The sequence below is a fragment of the Nilaparvata lugens genome, chromosome 2, assembly GCF_014356525.2.
Source record: "Nilaparvata lugens isolate BPH chromosome 2, ASM1435652v1, whole genome shotgun sequence".
Lineage (NCBI taxonomy): Eukaryota > Metazoa > Arthropoda > Insecta > Hemiptera > Delphacidae > Nilaparvata > Nilaparvata lugens.
Genome location: NC_052505.1, coordinates 9326595 through 9350272, shown reverse-complemented (window position 1 = coordinate 9350272; position 23678 = coordinate 9326595). Strand labels below are relative to the sequence as shown.

General features: G+C 35.1%; 2 protein-coding genes across 4 annotated transcripts in view; one reads left to right on the top strand and one right to left on the bottom strand.

Moving 5' to 3' along the window:
* The window catches only part of LOC111064083 (semaphorin-1A), a 95624-nt gene that overhangs the window by 18762 nt on the left and 53184 nt on the right, over window positions 1-23678 (top strand). The window lies entirely within an intron of this gene.
* LOC120349781 lies at window positions 9095-10696 on the bottom strand. 3 transcript variants are annotated; one of them, XM_039420490.1, is made up of 3 exons: window positions 10482-10696; window positions 10301-10379; window positions 9103-9779 (listed from the first exon to the last, which is right to left on the bottom strand). In XM_039420490.1, the coding sequence occupies exons 1-3, from the start codon at window positions 10485-10487 to the stop codon at window positions 9454-9456; spliced, it is 411 nt and encodes a 136-aa protein (XP_039276424.1). In that variant the 5' UTR covers window positions 10488-10696; the 3' UTR covers window positions 9103-9453. The 3 variants fall into 3 exon arrangements, 2 of the variants coding, with proteins under 2 accessions (XP_039276424.1, XP_039276425.1); XM_039420491.1 differs by having other exon boundaries at window positions 9104-9779; window positions 10319-10379; XR_005570411.1 differs by having other exon boundaries at window positions 9095-9774; window positions 10319-10696.

Below are 23678 nucleotides of genomic sequence, written 5' to 3'. Positions count from 1 at the left end.
TTCCAACAGGTTAATCCCTTGGGTGGGCCTGATTTGAATATAAATCTGAGTTTATTGTCTATTAGTTCTGCGGATTTCATTTCTTATCCTTGATTAATATTGAAAAATCCATTATGGGAGTGAGTTACTAACTACCATCCTCTCTTCTGAACCAAGAGAGAGTTCCAATCCAAGAGTTCCAATTTGAAATTGATGGAATAATCGGATTCGTTACGATTGTAATTGAATTTTATGCCGCTATTTTCTATACAATTAAAGAACGGTCACTAATGACATACCTGCATAGTGTAATTCATTGTAGTGACTCAATGAAAGTATTGTGGGTATTGGCAGTGTTGATCAGCCTGATACCTATATCTTATATACGGACCTATACCTAATACCTTATACGGACGTGGACCACCAACGATCAGGTGAAGTCATAAAGTAGAGACATCTAACAAAGTAATTACCAAGACGTACTTGGTAGTTTGTCGACTCTTAATCAATTAAAACTTGTCGATTATCTTGGGAGAGAGTGGAGGGTGTTGGTGTTGTGTGTGTGTGTGTGTGTGTGTGTGTGTATGTGTGTGTGTGTGTGTACTGCATTCTGCGATGGGAAAGTCGTTTGTCGGTTGCCTGCCGAAACGATGCATTGAAATTCAAATGGAGTTGGCCACTTTGAAAGATTCCTTATAAGTTGATGTTGTTGCAAGTACGGCAGCGAGCGTCTCTGGGAATTGGAGCTGGCGAAGTTGCCGCTAAGTTTTGCGCCTGGGACCAGGAGACCGTGGGCCGTGGACCTCCGAGGAAGCGGTACTCAGTAATCGAGTTAGGCGAGATGACTTGCAACTGGGTCAATTTCTTGATACAGTATTTTGTGTGCCGTTCATAAGCAGACGAATATTCTCTTGTTAAATATTCACTGGCGCACCTCTCGTCTCGCTATCGACTTGTCTCCATCTACTTACTCCCATGGCAACTCTTCAGGGCAACTGCTTGCTTGCATCATAAAAGTAAATACTTTACTCGCACCGCAATGGCTCTGCAAATTACGTCCCGATCTCACTGGCAGTTAGCTATTACTGAACCCACCCCCACCCCACCTCTACGGCAAAACAGGTTATTAAATCTGTGCTGTCGCATTTGAATTTTAAATATGAAAATTGCTAGCTGATGCTGGTATAATTAGGTCACTAATTTGATTGTATCCTCGTGATATTGCTGTTTTGTTTCTAGTAAATTGCAAATAGCTTTCTGTCCAGTTATATGTGCCAACTTTTGAAATACAGTAGGCTAAGCTCTATTTGCCAGTTCAATAGTGTGCTATTGCCAGAATTTCAAATATGGTCATGGGAACCGTCATGCGAACAAATGAAGAAAAATATAGTACTGACAACTAAACCAAATGGTGAATATGAGAGAATTGGCAGGTTGATGAAAGAAAATACAAAAACTACAAGTAAAAAACAAGGGAGGTGAAGTGATGTGAAGACTTTCTGGTTTTCTATTGTAGATTTTGTATTTTGTGTTGATAACGGTGTAACTACTGAAACTAGTTTCTCAAATTGTTTTAATATTTTTATAAATTTATTAGTGGTTCTGACAATATCAAGTCGTTTTTATTCAATGTGTTGTTGATTAATTACCTATCATATATTCCGTATTGTCAAACCATGATTCTATGGCAAAGAATAAAAATTGCACTCCATAAATGTCAATGTACTTCTTCAAAAAACATGAACTGAAGCTACAAACCACACTATTACTTGAAATGTGTCACGTGGTAATTTGAAACCACCAAATCTTTCTAAATGAGCCAATAAAATGTAATAGAACTATAAAATTGGAAAGAAGGTTAGACCTATCTAAAGAGTAAATCAACTCAAATCAAGTATTATTAGCGATTAGGAGTAATAGCATTATCAACAACGATAAGAAAACATGTATTATTGTGATTTAATAATTATGAGAACCCATTGGTAAGATCAAAAAATTATAAAGCGGCATAATTATTATTGGCGGATTACAAAAAAATAAAATAAAATGCATGAACATTGAGGTTAGAGTTACTTGTTTACGTTTTGAAAAGAATTAGTCGATCTTGGATAAATCGATAATTATCCGAACCAATACTGAATGAATCAGCTGATTATTCGATCAACCCATATGACCGGTTGAATCATATAAAATTCACTCATAAAGGATATATTATGTATACTAAAGGAAGTCGATGTGTAGAAATACAAATAACTATTATTTCTGTATAAATATTTATTATAATCTAAAAAAGCATGATAAATCAAGAGTATAAAAAACTCATATAAAAACTAAATGTATTATCTATTAAAATCGTATGTTACGATTTATTTATGAATTCAATTTAAGATAAATACCCCATATGTCTGTATAAAAACTTCTTTTATTTAATTTTTTCTATTGTAAAGCCGAGGAAGCCCTGATTCCCAAGGCAACCAATTGTATTGAGTCTATTAAATTGAGGGCCAATCAGAGAGTAGCTTATAGAATTATTCTAGGAAGAAGCAAATTCTTCTGAAAACCTTTTTCTTCTGGCTTAAGATCCTGACCCGAGAGGATGCACATGGAGTTTAGGGTTTTTTCTTCTTCCTTTTAAAATTTTTTATTGAATTATTAAGCCAAACCCTTTTTTAAATGTAATGTATGTTTGTTGAATGTAAATTGTTTGTGAACTCAGTGCTGTCAAAGAGTTCATAATTGTAAAGATTCCCATAAAAATAGCTTTAATTCGAAAGAAACTTATAAAAATCTGGATTACACGTTAGCCCAGCAGTGACGAAAAGGAGCCTGCCCAATTAATTATTGGAAATAATTAATTCAATCCACGAGAACATCTAGAACTTCAGTCAGTGAGTGATAAGTCAAACCAAATGAGCTCATTTTTTCTGCGTTCAGTGGGGTATTAATTAACAAAAAAGCGCTATTTCAATTAATTTGAATTAAAATTAAGAGTCACCACGTGTTGAACAATATCACATAGTTCATAAGAACATTTATAAATTTATTTATTATATGTAGGAAGCTTACTTCCATGCACAGCCCGAACTCATATAAATCCCTGAGATCTCATGTTTGAATATTAATTTATTAATTATAAATTTGTTTGTTGAACCAAGTATAGTATATCAAACCTATAGACCGAACAGGTTTTTATTTGCAGAATTTCGTATTGATTGGAAGTCTAAATATCAGCATCAAATATAATATATTTATAAATTTGAAACATACTATTGTGAATATTAGCGAAACCTGTGATAATTACTCAGATTCTAGAAAACATTTATTTAAGTAAATTATAGAGATATTGAATATTTTATGCATATCTGTTTTATGGGAATATATTTTGTGTTTTATGTCAGCATACAAACTTATAGAATTTTTTATTATATCCCAACTCATCTCGTGTTATATAGTTTGAGCTGTTTTGGTACCAACAAATATTTAGCAGCATTTAAAATTATTGAATCAAATAATATTAATCTTATTCAGAGCACTCAATATTTATCATCCTTTGATGATATTCATTCTATCAGCCAGAACAAGTATATCAAGAAATTATATTAATAAGGTTCCAGTTATATCATATAAGGATCCAGAGAGCTTCAAGAACTGGCGTTGTAAGTTCTAAGGAATTTTGAAAGGGTATATTGGTGAATACTTGTATTCACGACGAGCGTTTTAAGAATCAACTAGAAACAACTATAGTTGGTCCTGATTATTCTCTAGTGGTACATGGTTACTGATAATCAGTCATCAAATATTCTTTTAATTTCCTTACTGGTATTCTTCAAGAACTTCATAGAAGCAGCGGTAAGAATTACCAATTACCGATCACTGAACCTTATAGTGATTATTTGTATTTATAAAATTCATGTTTCTACCACTGAGCTAGAGCTGAGGTTTGAACCCAGTAATTTTGCGAGCCGGAAGGCCTTAATTTTTTGTGAATTTATTCGCAAAAGAGGGAATTTAGAGACTGCTCTTATAAATACCAGAAACATCGTATTATCTGTGAAGGAATTACAATCTACAACTTCTCATAATAGCTTCATAACGTGGGACTCTATCATAAGAGATAACCCCCCCAGGAGCACAACTTCACACAATGGCACCCAACCAGTGGAGCATGATGAAAAGCTTACCTACTCAATCTTACTATCAATGATTAATGAAATTATTGATAAAACTGAAAGCTGCAAGAAACATAATCTGAAGTTGTTTCGACAAGATATATCTGATGATCTATTGTAAGTTTCTGGCTAAAATAATTGAGTTGCTCTTCAAATTAAAATTTTTCAAGCTGCATAAATACAGACAAACTGTATCACACGAGTTTGAGAACATAATTCTCATAATAGAGAAAATTGGATGGAAATTTCCATAAAAGTTATAGTAAAATTTTGATTTTTGATCTTTGAATCTAGACATTGTATGCTGACCAGGGTTATAGGTTATTTGAGGCATTATAATACTATCGTTATTCAGGAGGATAAGACCCTAATTAAAATTTTAAGAACTATATTAGTGTAATTTGTAAGCCATATCTGTCTATGTTGATAAGCGTACCTGTAGCACTAGAAGGTCTTTTTGTAATATATGTATATGACACTTGAAACTTCAACACAACACAATTTTATCCAGAATAGGCACTATCACTGAATCCATTTTAATATTCCTGAGACTTGGCAACACACTTGGCTATTTACTCGAAGTATTCAATAATAACGTCACCATGAACCAGTCGCCGGCTAACTCGCAAATTTCCTACTTCAGCGAACATCCCCAAAACTATGTAGCCACGACACCGGCAAATCAACAGCCCCAGGACGATGCAGCGGAGACCCCACGAGAGAGAGAGGGAGGCAGCATATGCTCCATCAGTTTCGACCCGCAAAACTTGGCCCAATTGTCTTCTACGAAGATCGATAACGTCGTTGACACGATTAATTCCGATGAGAGTCCAGATGAGGGAGTGAGGGCGTCCAACCCGGTACCGGCGTCTCCGCAGATCGCTCCAAGCGTCGCCGAGGGAACAGAGAGTGCCGCCACCCAATCGCCATCTGACATGACCAGTCAACCACCACCCGCCGCCACCAACCTGGAAAAACGCAATATTACCTTAGACTCTTCAGTTGGCTGTGTTACAAATCACCTAATGAATGATTCCTCGAGTGAGTTTAAACTCATGATCAACCAAGCCATGGCAGAGTTGATGAAAGAGATAAAAGCAAGCCAGGATAAAGGGGAAGAAAATACCAAAATCATACAAAAAGATGTCAAAGCTGTACAAGGAAGTGTGGAAAAAATGGAAGAGAAAGTTGAGGGAAAATTCTCTGAATTCAAGGAAGAAATGAAAAATATGATAGACATTAAAATAGATACGCAATCTACAATCATCAAAAAATTAGAGACCCGTATAGATGACGTCACCTGTCAGATAAACGAACGGTTGGATGACGTACCAAAGGAAGTTAAAAAACAGGTGGATGTATTGAGTAAGGAGCTGGGCACCGCTATCATGGGAACTGTCATGGGAAAGGTGTTAGAAAATAAGGGCGAGATAGAGTCGAAAGTGGAGGAAAATAATAAGAAAATAATAGAGATAGTCAAGGAACAAAGTAACGTGCAGGCATGTATAGCAAATTTAGCGGAGGAGGGGGCAAAATCAAGTGAGAGATACGGCATGTTGGAGAATGCTATAGGCGGACAGCAGTTGAAGCTAACCGGATTGTATAATGAAGTGAATACACATAAGAAAATTATGAATGATAAATGGATCGCAAATGAAGAACGAGTCTCCAGAATAGAGACACGTATGGAAAATATCCCGGTCAGTCGAGTGCAGTATACACCGAATGAAGCAGTAAACGGCACTCAACTTTTTCAAAGTCTTGGAAAATTCGATAATTCCTACCGTCATATGCAACCCCGACCATTCATAGATCAAATAAAAGCTATTCAGGAACTGATACCCACCTCTTGGTTAGTATGGCGTTTCCAACTGTCCAGTCTACTACTTGGCGAGCCGCTGATGTTTTTCCAGAGCCGGATGCGAGATATCAACAGCCTGGAGGACTTCATCTCCCAATTCCTGCAGCAGTATTGGAGTAAACGTAAACAGATGGACGCACTATCCGAGATTATATCATGCACATATGATAATAGAGGCAGACAATCATATACTGAATTCGTAGCTAAGATGATGTGTAAGAATTCGCAACTAGACGAATCTTTGGCGGACACATCACTAGCAAATATATTAACAAAAAAGCTTCCTTACAATGTTCGCATGACACTAGCAGTATCTTCGATTTCCAGTTGCAAAGAATTAATGGAACATTTACACTGTATCCAATCCGTCACTTCTGAATCCAGCCAGGTAAATGACCGTACAGGAGATTCCAATCATTCTCCTCATCATAATAGCAACAGCTTCAGGAAAAATTATAATGGTGAGAATCAAATGTCAAATGCCGGAGCAAACACTCGATATCAAAAATACCCCGAAAATACTGGCAGAGGTCAATCGTTTGAAAACAGTTCTAGAAATAAATCGCAATATTACAATAATAAACAACAGGATAGAGGAGCGTATTATGATGGCAGAGATCGTTTAAATGGAAATAATTACAAGCGAGATAGAGACCACAAAAATCCAAGTGAGACACACCAAAACCATAACCGAACAAATACATCTTACACAGTAGCACATACAACAAAAGCAACCCAAAATCAACATGCAAACAACCCACCACCAAATCAAGAAATAAGCACTTCTAAAACTACATGACTATATGATACCCCCAAAGCAAAGGATAATTATTCATCTACCAAATTAGAGGAACAAGCCAAACCTCTCCACATAGACACCACTTTCCGGGACGATCAGCGTGAAACACTCTTAGAAAACCTGACGACACCGATGTGACATCAGACAGCCAGCTACAAACTTATATCGAATGCAAATTGTATGGGACTAAACTACAAGCCCTGATTGACAGTGGCTCGCAATGCTGTTTATTACAAGAGGATATGTTTTCGAACATCAAAGATAAACATGCAATAGCTATACTACCCCTTACCAATGTATACATTTCCGGTATTAATCCTGGCAGAAGAATAAGAGTAACCACTCAATGTCTCTTAGAAGTGGAAATAGAAGGAGTTATATTTGGATATACTTTCCTGGTGTTGCCAGTCAAAGGTCCATCAATGATAATAGGCGCTGATTTCTTACAGTATTTCCGAACCTGTTTGAATTTCCGTACATTGAAATTTCATGCAAGCCCTGAAACCACCACCACCGAAATTATTACACCTCTCAGTTTAAAAAGACATCCTGGAGAAAATCGGATAATACAATTTGCATACCACATGGAAGGCGTGCCTAGAGCTTGGGGAGTTCATGAAATGGAAGAAACCATGGAGCATTTTGAAGTGTTGAGTTTAACAACGAAGGATGACGGCGTGATAGATAAAGAGGTTTCCTCTGAAGAAATGTTTGAAAAATTATTGGATAGGATAAATTGTTATGCTGAATGGGATCTAGATACAAAAAACAGTGTTGCGAAGGTTTTCATTGAAAATAGAGATGTCTTCTCAGAACAACCAGGACTAGCTAAAGATTTTGAATGCCGACTCAAAGTCAAACCTCATGAAGCCTATTACCGAAAATCTTATCCAATACCATTTACATACCGCCCGGCAGCTATAGCAGAGATAGACAGAATGTTAGAATTGGGGATTATTGAACCATCAAGCTCTCAATATAGCTTACCAATTGTTTGTGTTGCTAAGAAAGACGGTACCGTGAGATTATGTCTGGACGCACGAGCGCTTAACAGCATTTTGGAAGATGACCGTGAGAGCCCAGACCAGATAGAACAAGTACTTCAAACCTTTAGTGGGAAGAATGTATACTCTACAGTTGACCTAAGCGCCGGTTATTGGCAGATCCAGATAGCAGCAGAATCAAGAGATTATCTATCATTCTTATTCAACGGAAGAAATTACCGCTTCACTCGTCTAGCTTTTGGATTGAGGAACGCCATGGCCATATTTATTCGTTGCCTTCGTCAAGCCGTAGGAGAAGATGTCACGGATTTCTGTACACTCTACGTAGATGATGGAATTATTTCTTCAACAAATATTCAGGACCATTGTCAACACCTAGATATAATATTTCGTCGTCTCATCAGATGTGGACTCAAATTGAAATTATCAAAATGCGAATTTTTTGCACAACAAGTCAAATATTTGGGACATATCATCACCCCGGACGGCATCTCCCAGGATAGCAGTAAATTAGAAGCCATCAGAAAATTCCCTTCACCAACCAACCGAAAGCAACTACAGAAATTCATTGGATTTCTTCAATTCTATAGACGTTTCAACAGCCGTATGTCACACTACACTGCCCAATTAAGTCACGTACTATCTACCAACAAAGCATGGAAGTGGACAGAAGCAGAAGAGAAGATATTTCGAGAATTAAAAGAAGCTTTCCTTGAAATAGTTGTATTAAGTCATCCCGATATGAGCCAGCCATTTTACATAAACGTAGACGCCTCAGATTACGCCATAGGAGCAGAAATATTTCAGAAAAGTGCCGAAGGAGACAAAGGAGTACTAGCTTTTTTCAGTAAAACCCTAAATCCAGCACAAAGACGCTATTCGATTACAGAAAAGGAGTTACTAAGTATAGTAGAAGTCTGTAAAAAATACCGCACGCTGCTGTTGGGAAATAAAATTTATATCAATACCGACCATAAAGCTCTTACATTTTTTAAAACAGCTAAATTAAACCACAACAGACTGTCAAGATGGTTTCTCGCTCTTCAAGAGTTTGACCTCGATCTCACACACTTACCAGGAAAGCAAAATCAAACAGCCGATTTTCTATCCCGAGAATTAGATGCCACTTACTGTAACGACACAAACCTGAAATGCTATGCAATGGAAATGGACGAAAGCATACCATACCCGAAAATATCAAACCTCAAGTCTACAAGAATACACTAACACCCAGAAGGATTCAGAATGCGCAAAAAGAAGACCCCAAGCTATCCCAATTTTAGAAATACTGGAGGAAGTACCATCTGAAACGCCCCACTACCTGCGACAGTACACACGATACCGTGGATTCCTATTTCACCGCACCACACCACAAGGTTATAATTGGAGAATCATAATACCTAAGGAAATAGCGGAAGAAGTGATTAAGGAAACACATGAGAGAATTGGCCACTTTGGAGTAAGAAAAACGATATGTACACTAAAAGAAGCCTGTTATCTGAAAGGTATGCACAAAAAGGTAGTCAAAGTGTTAAGAGCATGCGACCTATGTCAGAAAACAAAACATTTAAAATATCAAGTCAGAGGAGCAATGATACCTATATTGCCGACCGCCCCATTGGAGTTAGTATCAGCCGACATTTATGGTCCTCTACCCCTAGCACAACATGGGAAGAAATATATATTCGTATTAACATGCACATTCTCTAAATACACCATGTTCTTTCCCATCGGTAAGCTAACAGGGGAAGTCCTAGCAAATTGCATAGTGAATAAGTGGACTCCGCAAGTAGGAAAACCTAAGCGCATCCTATCAGATAATGCATCATATTTTTGTAGCAAACCATGGAAAAGAATACTTGACCTGGCTGATATAAAAATATCTCGAACTTCCACATATTCTCCTAGTTCGAACCCCGTGGAGCGCCGCATGGCAGAAATCTCACGATTCATGAGGGCGTACTGTGCTGAAAAACATCAAAGTTGGGTTAGATATCTACCGTTCTTGGAAGAATGTTTCAACAATTGCATAAATGAAAACACAGGATATACACCAGTAGAGGTTATTTTCGGAGAAAGAAATAAAATGTTTATTGAAAAGTTAATAGATTTCCCACCGTCGAATGCTTTAACTCATCCTAACCTAGACATCTGTCACATTGTACAACAGAGATTAGAAAGGTCAGCGACCTCGCGAAAGCATTATCATGATAATAAATCCAAGCAATTTAAATACAGTGTCGGAGATGAAATACTTTTAAAAAGCCATAGATTATCCAATGCATTGGAAAAAACTACCAGAAAATTCTTCCATATTTATACTGGACCGTACAAAATTGCAGCCGTAACTGAACGTAATACCGTTCAGTTGTATGAAGAAAGCAAACCAAATTTAACTTGGTGGGAAAATATTTCTAATATCAAACCGTATTATCGAGACAATAAGCGATAAGAATATAAACAATAATATTTGGATTCATGGATCTACCTGTCAACAAATACGTACCAAACAAACACCAGGCAACACACTTATTTCGCAGACGAGTATCCACTTCGAACAACAACACCTGAAAATAAAGAAATAAAAAATTTAGAAACCATTTTTTAACACCTTTCTTATTGATGAAACAAGAGAATAAATAACTTCTAATGTTAAAAAGCCAACTTACCTTCATGTAGCAGGAAGAAACATCAAGATGGCGACAAGTGACAAGCCGAAGCCAACGTAAACCAACTGTACACTACGAAAACCAGAATAGTCAATGCCTATTAAATCATCAAAGTTGATACCCCGAATAAGAAGATCAAGTGTCATATAAATGTGAATTGCATGTAGAGATATTATAGAAATATTATATTATTATTATTTATGTATAAACTATTAAGAAAATCATTAAAATTATCCGCCAAATGATCAAACCGCATAGTTACCACCAAAAGCATTAATCCCAAGTCTCAATGTATTAGAGGAATAAGAAGTTCGTGTTGATAAAACCTACCAAAGATTATCTTTAAAAATATCCATTACATGAAAACAAAGCCCAATTTCTGCAAGAGAATGAAATGAAAATGTACAAGTCACTGTTCTATGTTGAGGGAGAAAATATGTTATACTCTGCAAGTCGGAGAATTATCAGTTTGTTAGGTTGGCAATGATTTTGCACCAACATTCAAATGTGCTTCTGGCCTGAGGGCAGAGCGTGGATTAGAAAAAAGATTTATATTATGTATGGAGGAGGAGATAGTTTATATTGTGTATTGTGTGTAGAAGGAGATTGGCCGATGTAAGGCGTATGTATTTGAATTGAATTTATTTATTGTTGTATATGTTGTTGAATTGTTAGGAGGTAAGATTCTCAGTAGAGTTATTAGCAGACTTTGTAACATATATGATTTCTGATCCAAAACCAACTGGATCATAAAATTTATATTATATTCTCGAATTGTCGTTTTAAATCAGAAATCAGAGGGCGTTTTGTGTCACGTGGTAATTTGAAACCACCAAATCTTTCTAAATGAGCCAATAAAATGTAATAGAACTATAAAATTGGAAAGAAGGTTAGACCTATCTAAAGAGTAAATCAACTCAAATCAAGTATTATTAGCGATTAGGAGTAATAGCATTATCAACAACGATAAGAAAACATGTATTATTGTGATTTAATAATTATGAGAACCCATTGGTAAGATCAAAAAATTATAAAGCGGCATAATTATTATTGGCGGATTACAAAAAAATAAAATAAAATGCATGAACATTGAGGTTAGAGTTACTTGTTTACGTTTTGAAAAGAATTAGTCGATCTTGGATAAATCGATAATTATCCGAACCAATACTGAATGAATCAGCTGATTATTCGATCAACCCATATGACCGGTTGAATCATATAAAATTCACTCATAAAGGATATATTATGTATACTAAAGGAAGTCGATGTGTAGAAATACAAATAACTATTATTTCTGTATAAATATTTATTATAATCTAAAAAAGCATGATAAATCAAGAGTATAAAAAACTCATATAAAAACTAAATGTATTATCTATTAAAATCGTATGTTACGATTTATTTATGAATTCAATTTAAGATAAATACCCCATATGTCTGTATAAAAACTTCTTTTATTTAATTTTTTCTATTGTAAAGCCGAGGAAGCCCTGATTCCCAAGGCAACCAATTGTATTGAGTCTATTAAATTGAGGCCAATCAGAGAGTAGCTTATAGAATTATTCTAGGAAGAAGCAAATTCTTCTGAAAACCTTTTTCTTCTGGCTTAAGATCCTGACCCGAGAGGATGCACATGGAGTTTAGGGTTTTTTCTTCTTCCTTTTAAAATTTTTTATTGAATTATTAAGCCAAACCCTTTTTTAAATGTAATGTATGTTGTTGAATGTAAATTGTTTGTGAACTCAGTGCTGTCAAAGAGTTCATAATTGTAAAGATTCCCATAAAAATAGCTTTAATTCGAAAGAAACTTATAAAAATCTGGATTACACGTTAGCCCAGCAGTGACGAAAAGGAGCCTGCCCAATTAATTATTGGAAATAATTAATTCAATCCACGAGAACATCTAGAACTTCAGTCAGTGAGTGATAAGTCAAACCAAATGAGCTCATTTTTTCTGCGTTCAGTGGGGTATTAATTAACAAAAAAGCGCTATTTCAATTAATTTGAATTAAAATTAAGAGTCACCACGTGTTGAACAATATCACATAGTTCATAAGAACATTTATAAATTTATTTATTATATGTAGGAAGCTTACTTCCATGCACAGCCCGAACTCATATAAATCCCTGAGATCTCATGTTTGAATATTAATTTATTAATTATAAATTTGTTTGTTGAACCAAGTATAGTATATCAAACCTATAGACCGAACAGGTTTTTATTTGCAGAATTTCGTATTGATTGGAAGTCTAATATCAGCATCAAATATAATATATTTATAAATTTGAAACATACTATTGTGAATATTAGCGAAACCTGTGATAATTACTCAGATTCTAGAAAACATTTATTTAAGTAAATTATAGAGATATTGAATATTTTATGCATATCTGTTTTATGGGAATATATTTTGTGTTTTATGTCAGCATACAAACTTATAGAATTTTTTATTATATCCCAACTCATCTCGTGTTATATAGTTTGAGCTGTTTTGGTACCAACAAATATTTAGCAGCATTTAAAATTATTGAATCAAATAATATTAATCTTATTCAGAGCACTCAATATTTATCATCCTTTGATGATATTCATTCTATCAGCCAGAACAAGTATATCAAGAAATTATATTAATAAGGTTCCAGTTATATCATATAAGGATCCAGAGAGCTTCAAGAACTGGCGTTGTAAGTTCTAAGGAATTTTGAAAGGGTATATTGGTGAATACTTGTATTCACGACGAGCGTTTTAAGAATCAACTAGAAACAACTATAGTTGGTCCTGATTATTCTCTAGTGGTACATGGTTACTGATAATCAGTCATCAAATATTCTTTTAATTTCCTTACTGGTATTCTTCAAGAACTTCATAGAAGCAGCGGTAAGAATTACCAATTACCGATCACTGAACCTTATAGTGATTATTTGTATTTATAAAATTCATGTTTCTACCACTGAGCTAGAGCTGAGGTTTGAACCCAGTAATTTTGCGAGCCGGAAGGCCTTAATTTTTTTGTGAATTTATTCGCAAAAGAGGGAATTTAGAGACTGCTCTTATAAATACCAGAAACATCGTATTATCTGTGAAGGAATTACAATCTACAACTTCTCATAATAGCTTCATAACGTGGGACTCTATCATAAGAGATAACCCCCCCCAGGAGCACAACTTCACAAATGAGAGTTCATAATTTATTGGATAATACGTTAGTTAATTACATGATTGGCTGTAGTAAACTGAGCTTTCCTCAAATGATTACCCGAATCCTTCAGGGTCAAAACAACTTGGCAAATAAATCAACTCCTGCTTGTAATTTTCGACAAGTAGTAGTTTCACGTCCGAGGAGAATCTGAAAGTGAGGAGTAGCGCTTTCGATTTCGTCAATCGATTCGTGTGTGATAAGTGACTGACGGTTATTAATAACTGCTAAAAATATGGAACAGTTTCCAAACCACCGTCAAAACGAACTTTTACTTTTTAAAAGCCATATGAAAATTTCAACTGGAATAGCTCTAATCAAAGCATAAATCAACTCGAACAGCTCTGATTTAAGCATATAACATTATTTATGTTTGTGAAAAAATGCTTTTATGGCGTATAATTACATTATATGTGCTATTACAGTACTTGACTTTTGATGTATATAAAGCAATAACTCAACGGTGTGTTCAACTGATTGGCAGTATTTCTGACAGAAATATTAAAATTTATGTTGATTATAGAATAAGTCTATTTATCTGAATGATTATTATTTATAGCAATGCCAACAATAATGTGTGATAGTGTAAACGTAAAGTGCAATACTGTAGTGCAATAATGTAAAAGTGATTCATAATGGCAATGTTATAGAGAAATAAAGCATAGAGCACAGAAAGAAAATATCAATAATTTATCAGAAAAACAATAACTCAATTTTCAGTCAGCGATATAAATTCAATTAAAAGTACTTTTTTGATAATTAATTGTAATTGTTTGACTGTTGTCTGTAATTTGTAAGAGATAATAAATTATTGAAAATACAGTTCTACTCCACGTGATCATTGACATGATATTAATGCAAGTTTTCCATTTATTATTCTTGTCTCCCAATTCTGCTACCCATTCATACTGTCGTGACGAATTTTCCATCCAGGATACCGCAGTGTAGCCCAGGGTACAGTCTGTTTCTGTAGCTGTTGTCAGTTATTATTGCGTGTTTGAATTTTGAGGTCGTGTAAAAGTGAACTGTGCCTCTCTCTGTTATTGTCAGTAGTCTAATTGACGGTAACTGAGAATTCAATGATGTTAAGGTCGTACAAATTAACGTTCTTTCAATGCTTTTGTTTGGTCGGGTCGTGGTAAACAAAATAATTAGCTGTTATTAGTATGCGAATAATTTAAATTGCTAGCATCCATTGATGTGTTGATTTCAGTGCCTAAAATAAATATTTTCTGTGTATTTTTTTCAGAAAATTTACTAATTAGTAAATGAAGTTGTTAAAATCTTGTTTGCTAAGTTTAGCTATTGTTCTGTAGACTAAATGGTAGAAAACCACACAGAGAAAAGATAGCATAAGAATTTATCCCATGTAAAGGTAGTTAAAGTTCCAATTTTCAAGCAGAATTTTTGTTTACTCAAGCCGATTACTGTCTATTATTACTGTTTTGGACGGGTGAGAGTGTAAATACGGTAGATTTCAGAGAGACAAACAGCGTCACATAGCTTCACGAAAAAACTGCTAGGATTATCGGCTTGAGTTAAGATTGAAAATTGGAACATAAACGCCCTATGGGATAGATATCTTCTTGTGCTATCTTTTCTCTATGGTAACATTTTATCCTATATTGAAAAAGAATTCATGTTTATGTGTACTACCCTAGCCTTCATTGTTGAACGTCCTAAAGTTTATGGAAATAAAATTGCATTAACAAATCCCAACCTGTACTATTACTTATATCAGAAGACACATCAAAACAACAATAATCATCATTTGAATATTTTTATCTATGGAAGATGAATTCCGTCTCTTCTTGCATAAGAAGTGATTCCACAAGAATGCGTTTGTGGCTTCAACTTTGAATCGTAGTACATCAAAATTCGAAAGTTTCACAATGCTCAATAGGTTAAGTTGTTTCAAACGAAGAATGCTTAGGCCTATAATATGGTGGTTATGAAATTGTTTAGCATTTTTTATCACACACTTCTGCCTATTCAAACTGTGCAGAGCTATAGTTATCAGTCGAAAAGAAGAAATAAATATGGATTATTGTCAAAATGAAACTTGAGAATACCTTGAGAAATCTACTTATCTCAGATGCTTCTTTGTGATCATGTAAGTTTTTTAATGTGTTGTTGTCCTCGCTTGGTTTGAACACGTTGTTGTTGTTGTTGTTGTTGTTTTGAATTCGTATTTTCCATAATATTCAAACCGTCAAACTCAAATCACAATACACTTCTGGTATGAGTGTGAATTATACCACTGTAGAGGTGAGCTACAACAACAAAGCAGATTACGAGCGGTTCTCGCGCTCGCGCTTTTGCCGATCATAATTCGTTCCAAATCGACTTGTCGTTTATAAAATCTGAATATATAGAACTGTAGATTACCAAACTATACGAATTTCCACTTCTTCGAGTGGCTGAATTTGTCGGTAAATTGTGCAGTTGTGGTTGGAGATTTGCATAACTGGCAAAAACAGCGGAAACATAAATTCGAAGAATCTCATTTGAATAACAAGCTTCGGCTCGGAGAAATCCTCTGATTTACCTACATGTAAATTATTGGGACTAAATTTTATGGCATTATGATCTGAAATTATGATGTCCAGTGACTTGGATGCCTTTCGGCATTCGATGTGTTCAGTCACTTATTTTCGAGACTACAAGCAACAGTTTTGAAGTATTTATTGTTCCTGGATTGGCTTCAGGATGAAATAAATAATAATATTCATCGACATTCATGGCATTGATGAAACTGGTTCATGAATCTCTTTCTAGAATGAAATGAAATCCAATTGCATGAATACATGGAAATTTGGGTTTAGAGGATGCAATTAGGGACCAAGTGAACTATTTTCCTTGATTTTCTCTGTTTCCCCTCCCAGAATTATGAGACTATATTATGCCTCTTTTATTCAGAACGACACCGTCATAGGAGTCTGTAAATAGGCAAATCAGTTTAGTGATCCAACTCTATTTATTTTCATCAAATAATTTGTTATGTATAATGCTACCTACTCAGGATATTACTAGCCCAGGCTACTACTCGTAGATACATTAAGTTTTCTCTAGAATGGTAAACTGGGTATCAGTTCTTATTGTTCATGAATCATTGTTTGGGTTGAACACTCTGGAAGGTCTAAATAATATTCAATTGATATTTCTATCATACCGTTTAATTGTTTTCCACTTCCCTGTTTTCATAATCAACGTCTATATTATATGCTAGCCTGCTAGATAATTTGGTTCGACTAACATTCCCATTAATTCAGGCCAAGACAAACTGAGCTTAATGCAGATCGTTTGGATTCGCCCAAGAGTAACAATCCAGGGCGGAAACAATAAAACTTTAATGTCCCTCAGCACTTGGATGCTTGATTCCATCCTTAGTGGTCTTCCAGGAAGATGGTGACAGTCATTCACCTCTTAGTCAGTTTATGGTGAACAAGCTTCGAGCCTTCGAGGAGGTCCTAGACTCAATTTATGGACGCTTTTAAATTCAAACTAAAACTCATGGTTAACAAGCGTGACCTTTTCTGTGACTCTAAAAATGATTTTATGTATAAATTATAGGGGATTACCGTTCTAGTCCCGACTTAGAAGTTTTCTGAGAAGACTGATTCAGAACCGGTAATGTCTGACTTAATTCTGACTCCTGGCTTAAGTATTAGTCATATAAAAATAAAGTAGAGGGAGTTTACTTGAGTCCTATGAGTCAACTGATTGTATGAGGTAACGATTATTCCATGGTCTTCTTAAACCAGAAATTATTCTTGATCAATAATATCAAAGATAACGAATTCTTGATCCATAATAATCATCCATTCACCCTGTTTATAATGAGTTCATGAAACTTGAAAGCGCTCCAGTCCTGTTAGCCGTCCATAATTAACAGCAAATATACGTGCCGCAAACATGAGCAATTCACTTTTAATCAGCTGATGCCAAGCTATTTATCTGTTTGTATCTAACCGTTTCTGTAAAAATACAGATATAGTCAGCTGATTAAAAGTGAATTGCTCATGTTTGCTGCGCGTATATCTGTACGCACCTTAACATTTAAATAATTATCGAATGAAAACTTCTTATGTTATCAAAACCACTAATTTATCAAAACAATTTGAGATAGTTTCGATTGTTACACTTATAAATTATTCTGTTCAATGTTTAAGATTTCAGTTTACTGGAGATTTATTATGCTTTAACAAGCCAAATTTGTATCTCAAATTGTTTCAATAAAATAGAGATTTTGACAATAGCATGTCATTCTCATTCAAAATGGATATTTAAACTTTGATCTTCACAAAAACCCATAAATTTTAAATAATTTACTGCATGTCATTAAGAAAGTGAAACAACTTGATTGCAATTTGAAATATCATCTTGCACTTATGCAACATGAACGTATTTAATATCTTCTACCTTCTAGATTTCAAGTTATGAAATTATTCCTCTTACTTGCTATCAGTTTAAGATTTCAGCATTTTAATTTGGACTTTTGGTTTTATTTTTGAAATCTTTCCATCTGTTTCAGGTTGGTGTTGTGCTTCTGAGATCTGCTTTTGAGTCTGATTATATTACATTAGCAGATGAGGTACGTTATGGTTAAAGTCCAAATAGTTAGAAAAATTATGAAATTCCAGCTATTGTTATCGGTTAAATTCTAATGAGAATCACTAGAAGAGCATTGATCATCATAGTTATTGAATAATTTTATGATTGCGTCAAACTTTACGTCATTTTGACTTTATAATCTCTTCACATTACAAAATGGCAATTTGAATCATACTTTATGTAATACTACTATTACTTGTATTACGGTATTACCTTTTTTGAACCGAATCATATTTGATAATACATTTTTACCTTGTGAAGGTAATGTTGTTGTAAATATCCATATATGATATGGATGGATATTGTCAAAACGTCTATTCTGTATTCTTCTTCTTCTCTCCAGGATTAGGCGTACACACCTGCTCCGTCTATTATATTAGAGTGTTTTGATATACTAGTTTCGGTTGTTATACCATTATCAATCTCTAGTAAACTGAAAATTGAGCATCAGAATACTTCGCCCTTCTATACTAGATTGATCGTTATTCAACATCAATATGATTTACTTTTACCCTGAGAAAATATTTGTGTCAATATCAGCTCAATCTCTGAAGTTTGATCTTCAGTTTCAATCTTCAAATTGAAAACCCACGTACCAACAAGATACACATGCGTCGTATTCGAAAACAGTCTCACATATTGCTTTCTTTACGAGGATGTAGAAAATCGTGATAGTGTAACTGTGATGTGTGTGATATATGATTCATGAACTGTGTTTTAAAACTTTATCATCGAGTATGAATAATAATAATAACAATATAACTAAACAATACTAAAAGAGTTGACTAATATTGTAGATTCAGTGAGTATAACCGACGTAATTCGAATCACGGCATGGCATATCTTTGGTAATAGCGAAGGAGATAAGAAGTTCAAATACATTCTATTTCCTTGGTAATAGTGTGATGACGTTCTAATTGGTGGTGTCCAAAGTAGTGTACTTGTGACCTCTACTCTGTGGGATGCACGTGCTGCAGCTCAATTGTTGTCACGTTCACTTTACTCTTTCACCTCTTTTTACTCTGTGACTGGGACTCGGTAATAAACGCCTTCGATAAGAGTCTGTTGCCGCACTCCTTGACACACTAATATACAGCACCTAGACAAAAATACTGGCAGCTCTCTTATTATTTCACTATGCTGCTTCTAGCTAACAACATCTCGAAAAATAATTCTATTCATCCAGCTAATGGGTTTCATCAAGGATCCTTTTCAACAAGGGTATCAAGGATCCTACACTATATCTTCCTTCACCTTTGAACTCTCCCTATTTCCTGTGTTTCTGTAAAAATAAGGTATACATTTTACATTTATACATTTCTAGTTGGAATCTAGAACAAGGCTCAACGCCTTCACAGTCGTCCTATGTTGAAATTGTTGTAGATTGTACAATCATTTAATTTATTGCTGACTATGAGATATTTATTACGTTGACTCCACATTGCTCAACTGAGTGTTTTTAGTGACATTTTCAGTTCATATCTATACATTCTGAATTTTGAAGCTTCTGTTTATTTGATGAGTTTATTCATTTATTTATTCCATTCACAGAATCAAATACATGATTGATTGATTGATTGATTGAGTACTTTATTTATGTAGATTACAATATATACTGGCTTATACACTTATATACAATAGCTTACAATACAGCAAAATTATAGATGAATTTACATAATATAGACTAAGAAAATAACTATTGAACTGTATATGATATGAAAAAGCAATTTGTAATATAATAACTATAGATAATAATCATATTGTTATGCATCTACATAAATTGGCGGAGCTTTGGACATATCAATGTCCATTCTTTGGGAAGAATATTAAAAATATCCTCCCCACTAACTCTCTACCAAACTGTAGAGGATCATGATTGGGAGAGGATCAACAGTATAAACCCAAAACCTTTTCTCCCCCTGATTTTGTTAATCAGAAAAATAATTAATAATAATTTATTATTCACTTCACTCTTCAAAAAACTTAATTGGTTATGACTTATGAATAATTCTGATGGATTCATGAAGGGGAGGTATTGTTTTTCATGAATTATATAAGAATCGTATCATTTTGGAGCACTTATATTCTTGTTTCAGTTCAATATCTACGCGTTCTGAACTTTGAAACTTTTGTTTATTTGATGAGTGTATTCATTTATTTATTCCATTCACAGAATCAAATACATGATTGGGAGAGGATCAAGTGGATAAACCTCAAACTGTTTCTCCCTGATTTTGATAATCAGAAAAATAATTAATGATAATTTATTCACTCCACTCTTCAAAAACGTAATGGGTTATGACTTATGAATAATTCTGGTAGATTGATGAAGGGGAGGATTTTTTATTCATGGAATATAGAAGAATCGTATCTTTTTGGAGCACTTGAAATATTCTTGGATAAGAACAATAATTTTTGGGTGGCTCCTAATTTGAAGCAATATTGAAACAATTCAAATCCTAATTGTCATTATACAGTTTGTTAATGAGCTACAGTAGCTTTCCATGCACGCAAAATATCACTATGTATTCATGTTTGAAATCTCATATTTTGTAGCTCAATTTACAGATTGCATGAACCAATTCTGAAAATTCCAATGATTTTCCTGGTTATCTGAACGAAATTCTTAAGCATTTGGTACCGAAACAGTTCTGAAAATTCCAATGATTTTCCTGGTTACCTGTTTGAAATTCTTGAGGACTTGGTGCTGAAACAGTTTTGTAGGTTGCGCGTGCCTTAAGTACAAGATTATTTTAATTGGTTGAATCGACTTGAACGGTTAATCCAAGTATTGAACACGTGACAAAAGAGGAGGATATTTGTATTATTCATGGCAATTGCTGCCGGAATGCAAATGCGGATCAGGATTTGATGGAGACTGTCGCGTGCTGTTGGATTGATGCGTGGTTGCCAGTGCCACTCTGCCAGTGCACTTTGCCACTCGGCTCTTTGCCCTTTATTGTGATTTTATGCATGTCTGCAGTGCTTGTTTATGGCAATCGCATTATTGTAGAAGACTAGCCGACCGTGATAATTCAGCTGCAAGCATTGTTAACGGTGACTGGAAGCTCCCCAGCTCCATCTCCAGTACTCATGTGTCTGTGGGAAATCTTGAGCGAATGGGGTCAAGTCGTGCTCTTTGTCCTTCCGTGAGCGACGCGATTAAAGGGATTTCCAACTAGCTTTTCCTCCCACCACTTCAATTTGGCCATGTTTCAAAGCTTATCTGCTTCACCCTCCAGCCGGCTGCCTGTTCTGCTAACCGTCACATCAAAAATTCACTCACTGTCGTTCCTTTTTATCCCGTCTACTTGACAACCTTAAGACCGGAGAGACCTTGGCCTTATCTTTACTATGTACTACAGTATAGACTGTCCATAGACAAATGTTAGTGCTCTATTTCTAAGTCTATGAACAAACTGTTCTTGCATGGGAAATGTAAGGGCATAAGCCCTCAAGTTCTTGCATGCTAAATGTTGGGACATAAGCCATCAAGTTCAGAATGGGATAACACTTCTTTCACTAAACCAAATCACTAGTTTACCTCTCATAAGGCGTTCCATCGGAGACGCATAAACTAAAAAATATCCTCACTTTATGATTATATTTTTATACTCCTATTCAAAATGCCATACAGTGCATACATTGATATTTACTCAATCAATAAATTGAATAGATTAAATACTAACGTTTATATTATTTACATCAATATCACTCTTCATGGTAACTGATAACTCGGATCTATACATTATTAATTCATCCATGCATTCAATTCTTTCTTGATTTATATACAAAATCTCATTCTATGTCTAGACACAGAAGAAGGAACCCTTCTCATAATCAAAGATATGTTCTCTCCTTTGTGGTCTAGGCTAACTCTACATTCAATTTTCGTTTGCCTAGGTGAAGCTGCTTATGACATGTGCTTCTCCCCTTCAATAACAAATATTGGAAATGAGATTGATTTTTGATCATTCTTCAGTTCGACTAGTTGTTGCATCCATTGAGTTGTAGTATCACAACAAGGAGAAAAATGATTTCATAGCCATAAATTTAATCATTTTCCTTGATTAATGAAAACTATGTGAATTTTATCAACCACAAAAAATATGTCTTGAGTTTTTTGTCCAATCAGTGTAGCCGGGATATATTGTAGCCTAGGACTTACTCAACTAGTAAGTTCTTACTAGGTTCTCAAGCTGTAACTAGGTGCTAACTAGGTCCTTACCAAGAACATTGGACGTACCAAAATATATGCATAAGAGCATCGCATCTTCAGTCTGCTATCACTACACCAGTCCGTGGGTTCAAATCACGTCATGCTTTTTTATCTTATCTCATCTCAATACCCACACACAAGCGATAACTGTGGGTGTCATCCAGCGAAAGCACCTTAGAAGAAAAACCCTTATGAAGTACTTGCTGCCTGTATGTCCCATGATACCTTCTCATACCCTTTCTGTTGCGATTGAAGTTTTTCAGTTTTTCGCATTATAGTTATGAAAGTCCTCATAATTACGATTACGAATCAGTTCGGTAACTAGTCGCTCTATTTTCGCTTTGTTTTATTGTGAACCCATTTGTCGCCTGCTGCTCGCGTGCACTCAACTATTCAATCAGAAGTGGCACTGCACTGACTTGTGGCTAGTGGCTAGTTGGCTACCAAGTTGCAGCACTCATGTTATTGTTGTGGCATGTGTCTCATAAATCATTGGCACGTTGTTGAGGCGATTGCTCAACGTTGGAAAGTAAGTTACGGCTATCTGCGGCGCTCGCATGCAGTGCTTGATATCAATTAGGGGCGTCGCGCTGCCTCATGTCAACTACATTCTCTCATGAACGCATGACAGCGTGCAGGGCTCAAGCGCATCTGTCAAGTTTAATCGATCAACTACTCGCCAGGAATTTCAATTGGCTCAATCAATCAATGCAGTGATTTCTGCATCATTTGAAAAACTTGAATTCTTCTATCGTAGAATTCATAGGTCATCAGGTTGCTCTGGCACACTAGTTTAAGTGTGGCGTAGTTCTGTCAAATGATTTGAAGAGCGACCTATTTTTTTATGAATACTGTGTGTTGCTGGACACGTTACTGGCAGGCGACATTATCATTATTCAAACATTGTGTAACGAATAAAATATTTTTGTCGATGTGTGTAATTCAGTTGTTTTCAAATTTTGTAATTCTAGTTTCAAGATATAGTCCAATCTTCGAGGTCTGGGAAACTTACATCTCATATGAAAGTTGCAAAAAACTGTGCTTCTTCAATAATATTCTCTCATGCGAAATTCTTTTTAAAACACTTGTATTGGATATCCTATCCCTATTGAGCATTCATTCACAAATATTAACAGTTCATTAAATTCTCAGTTCTTCTCGATGTTA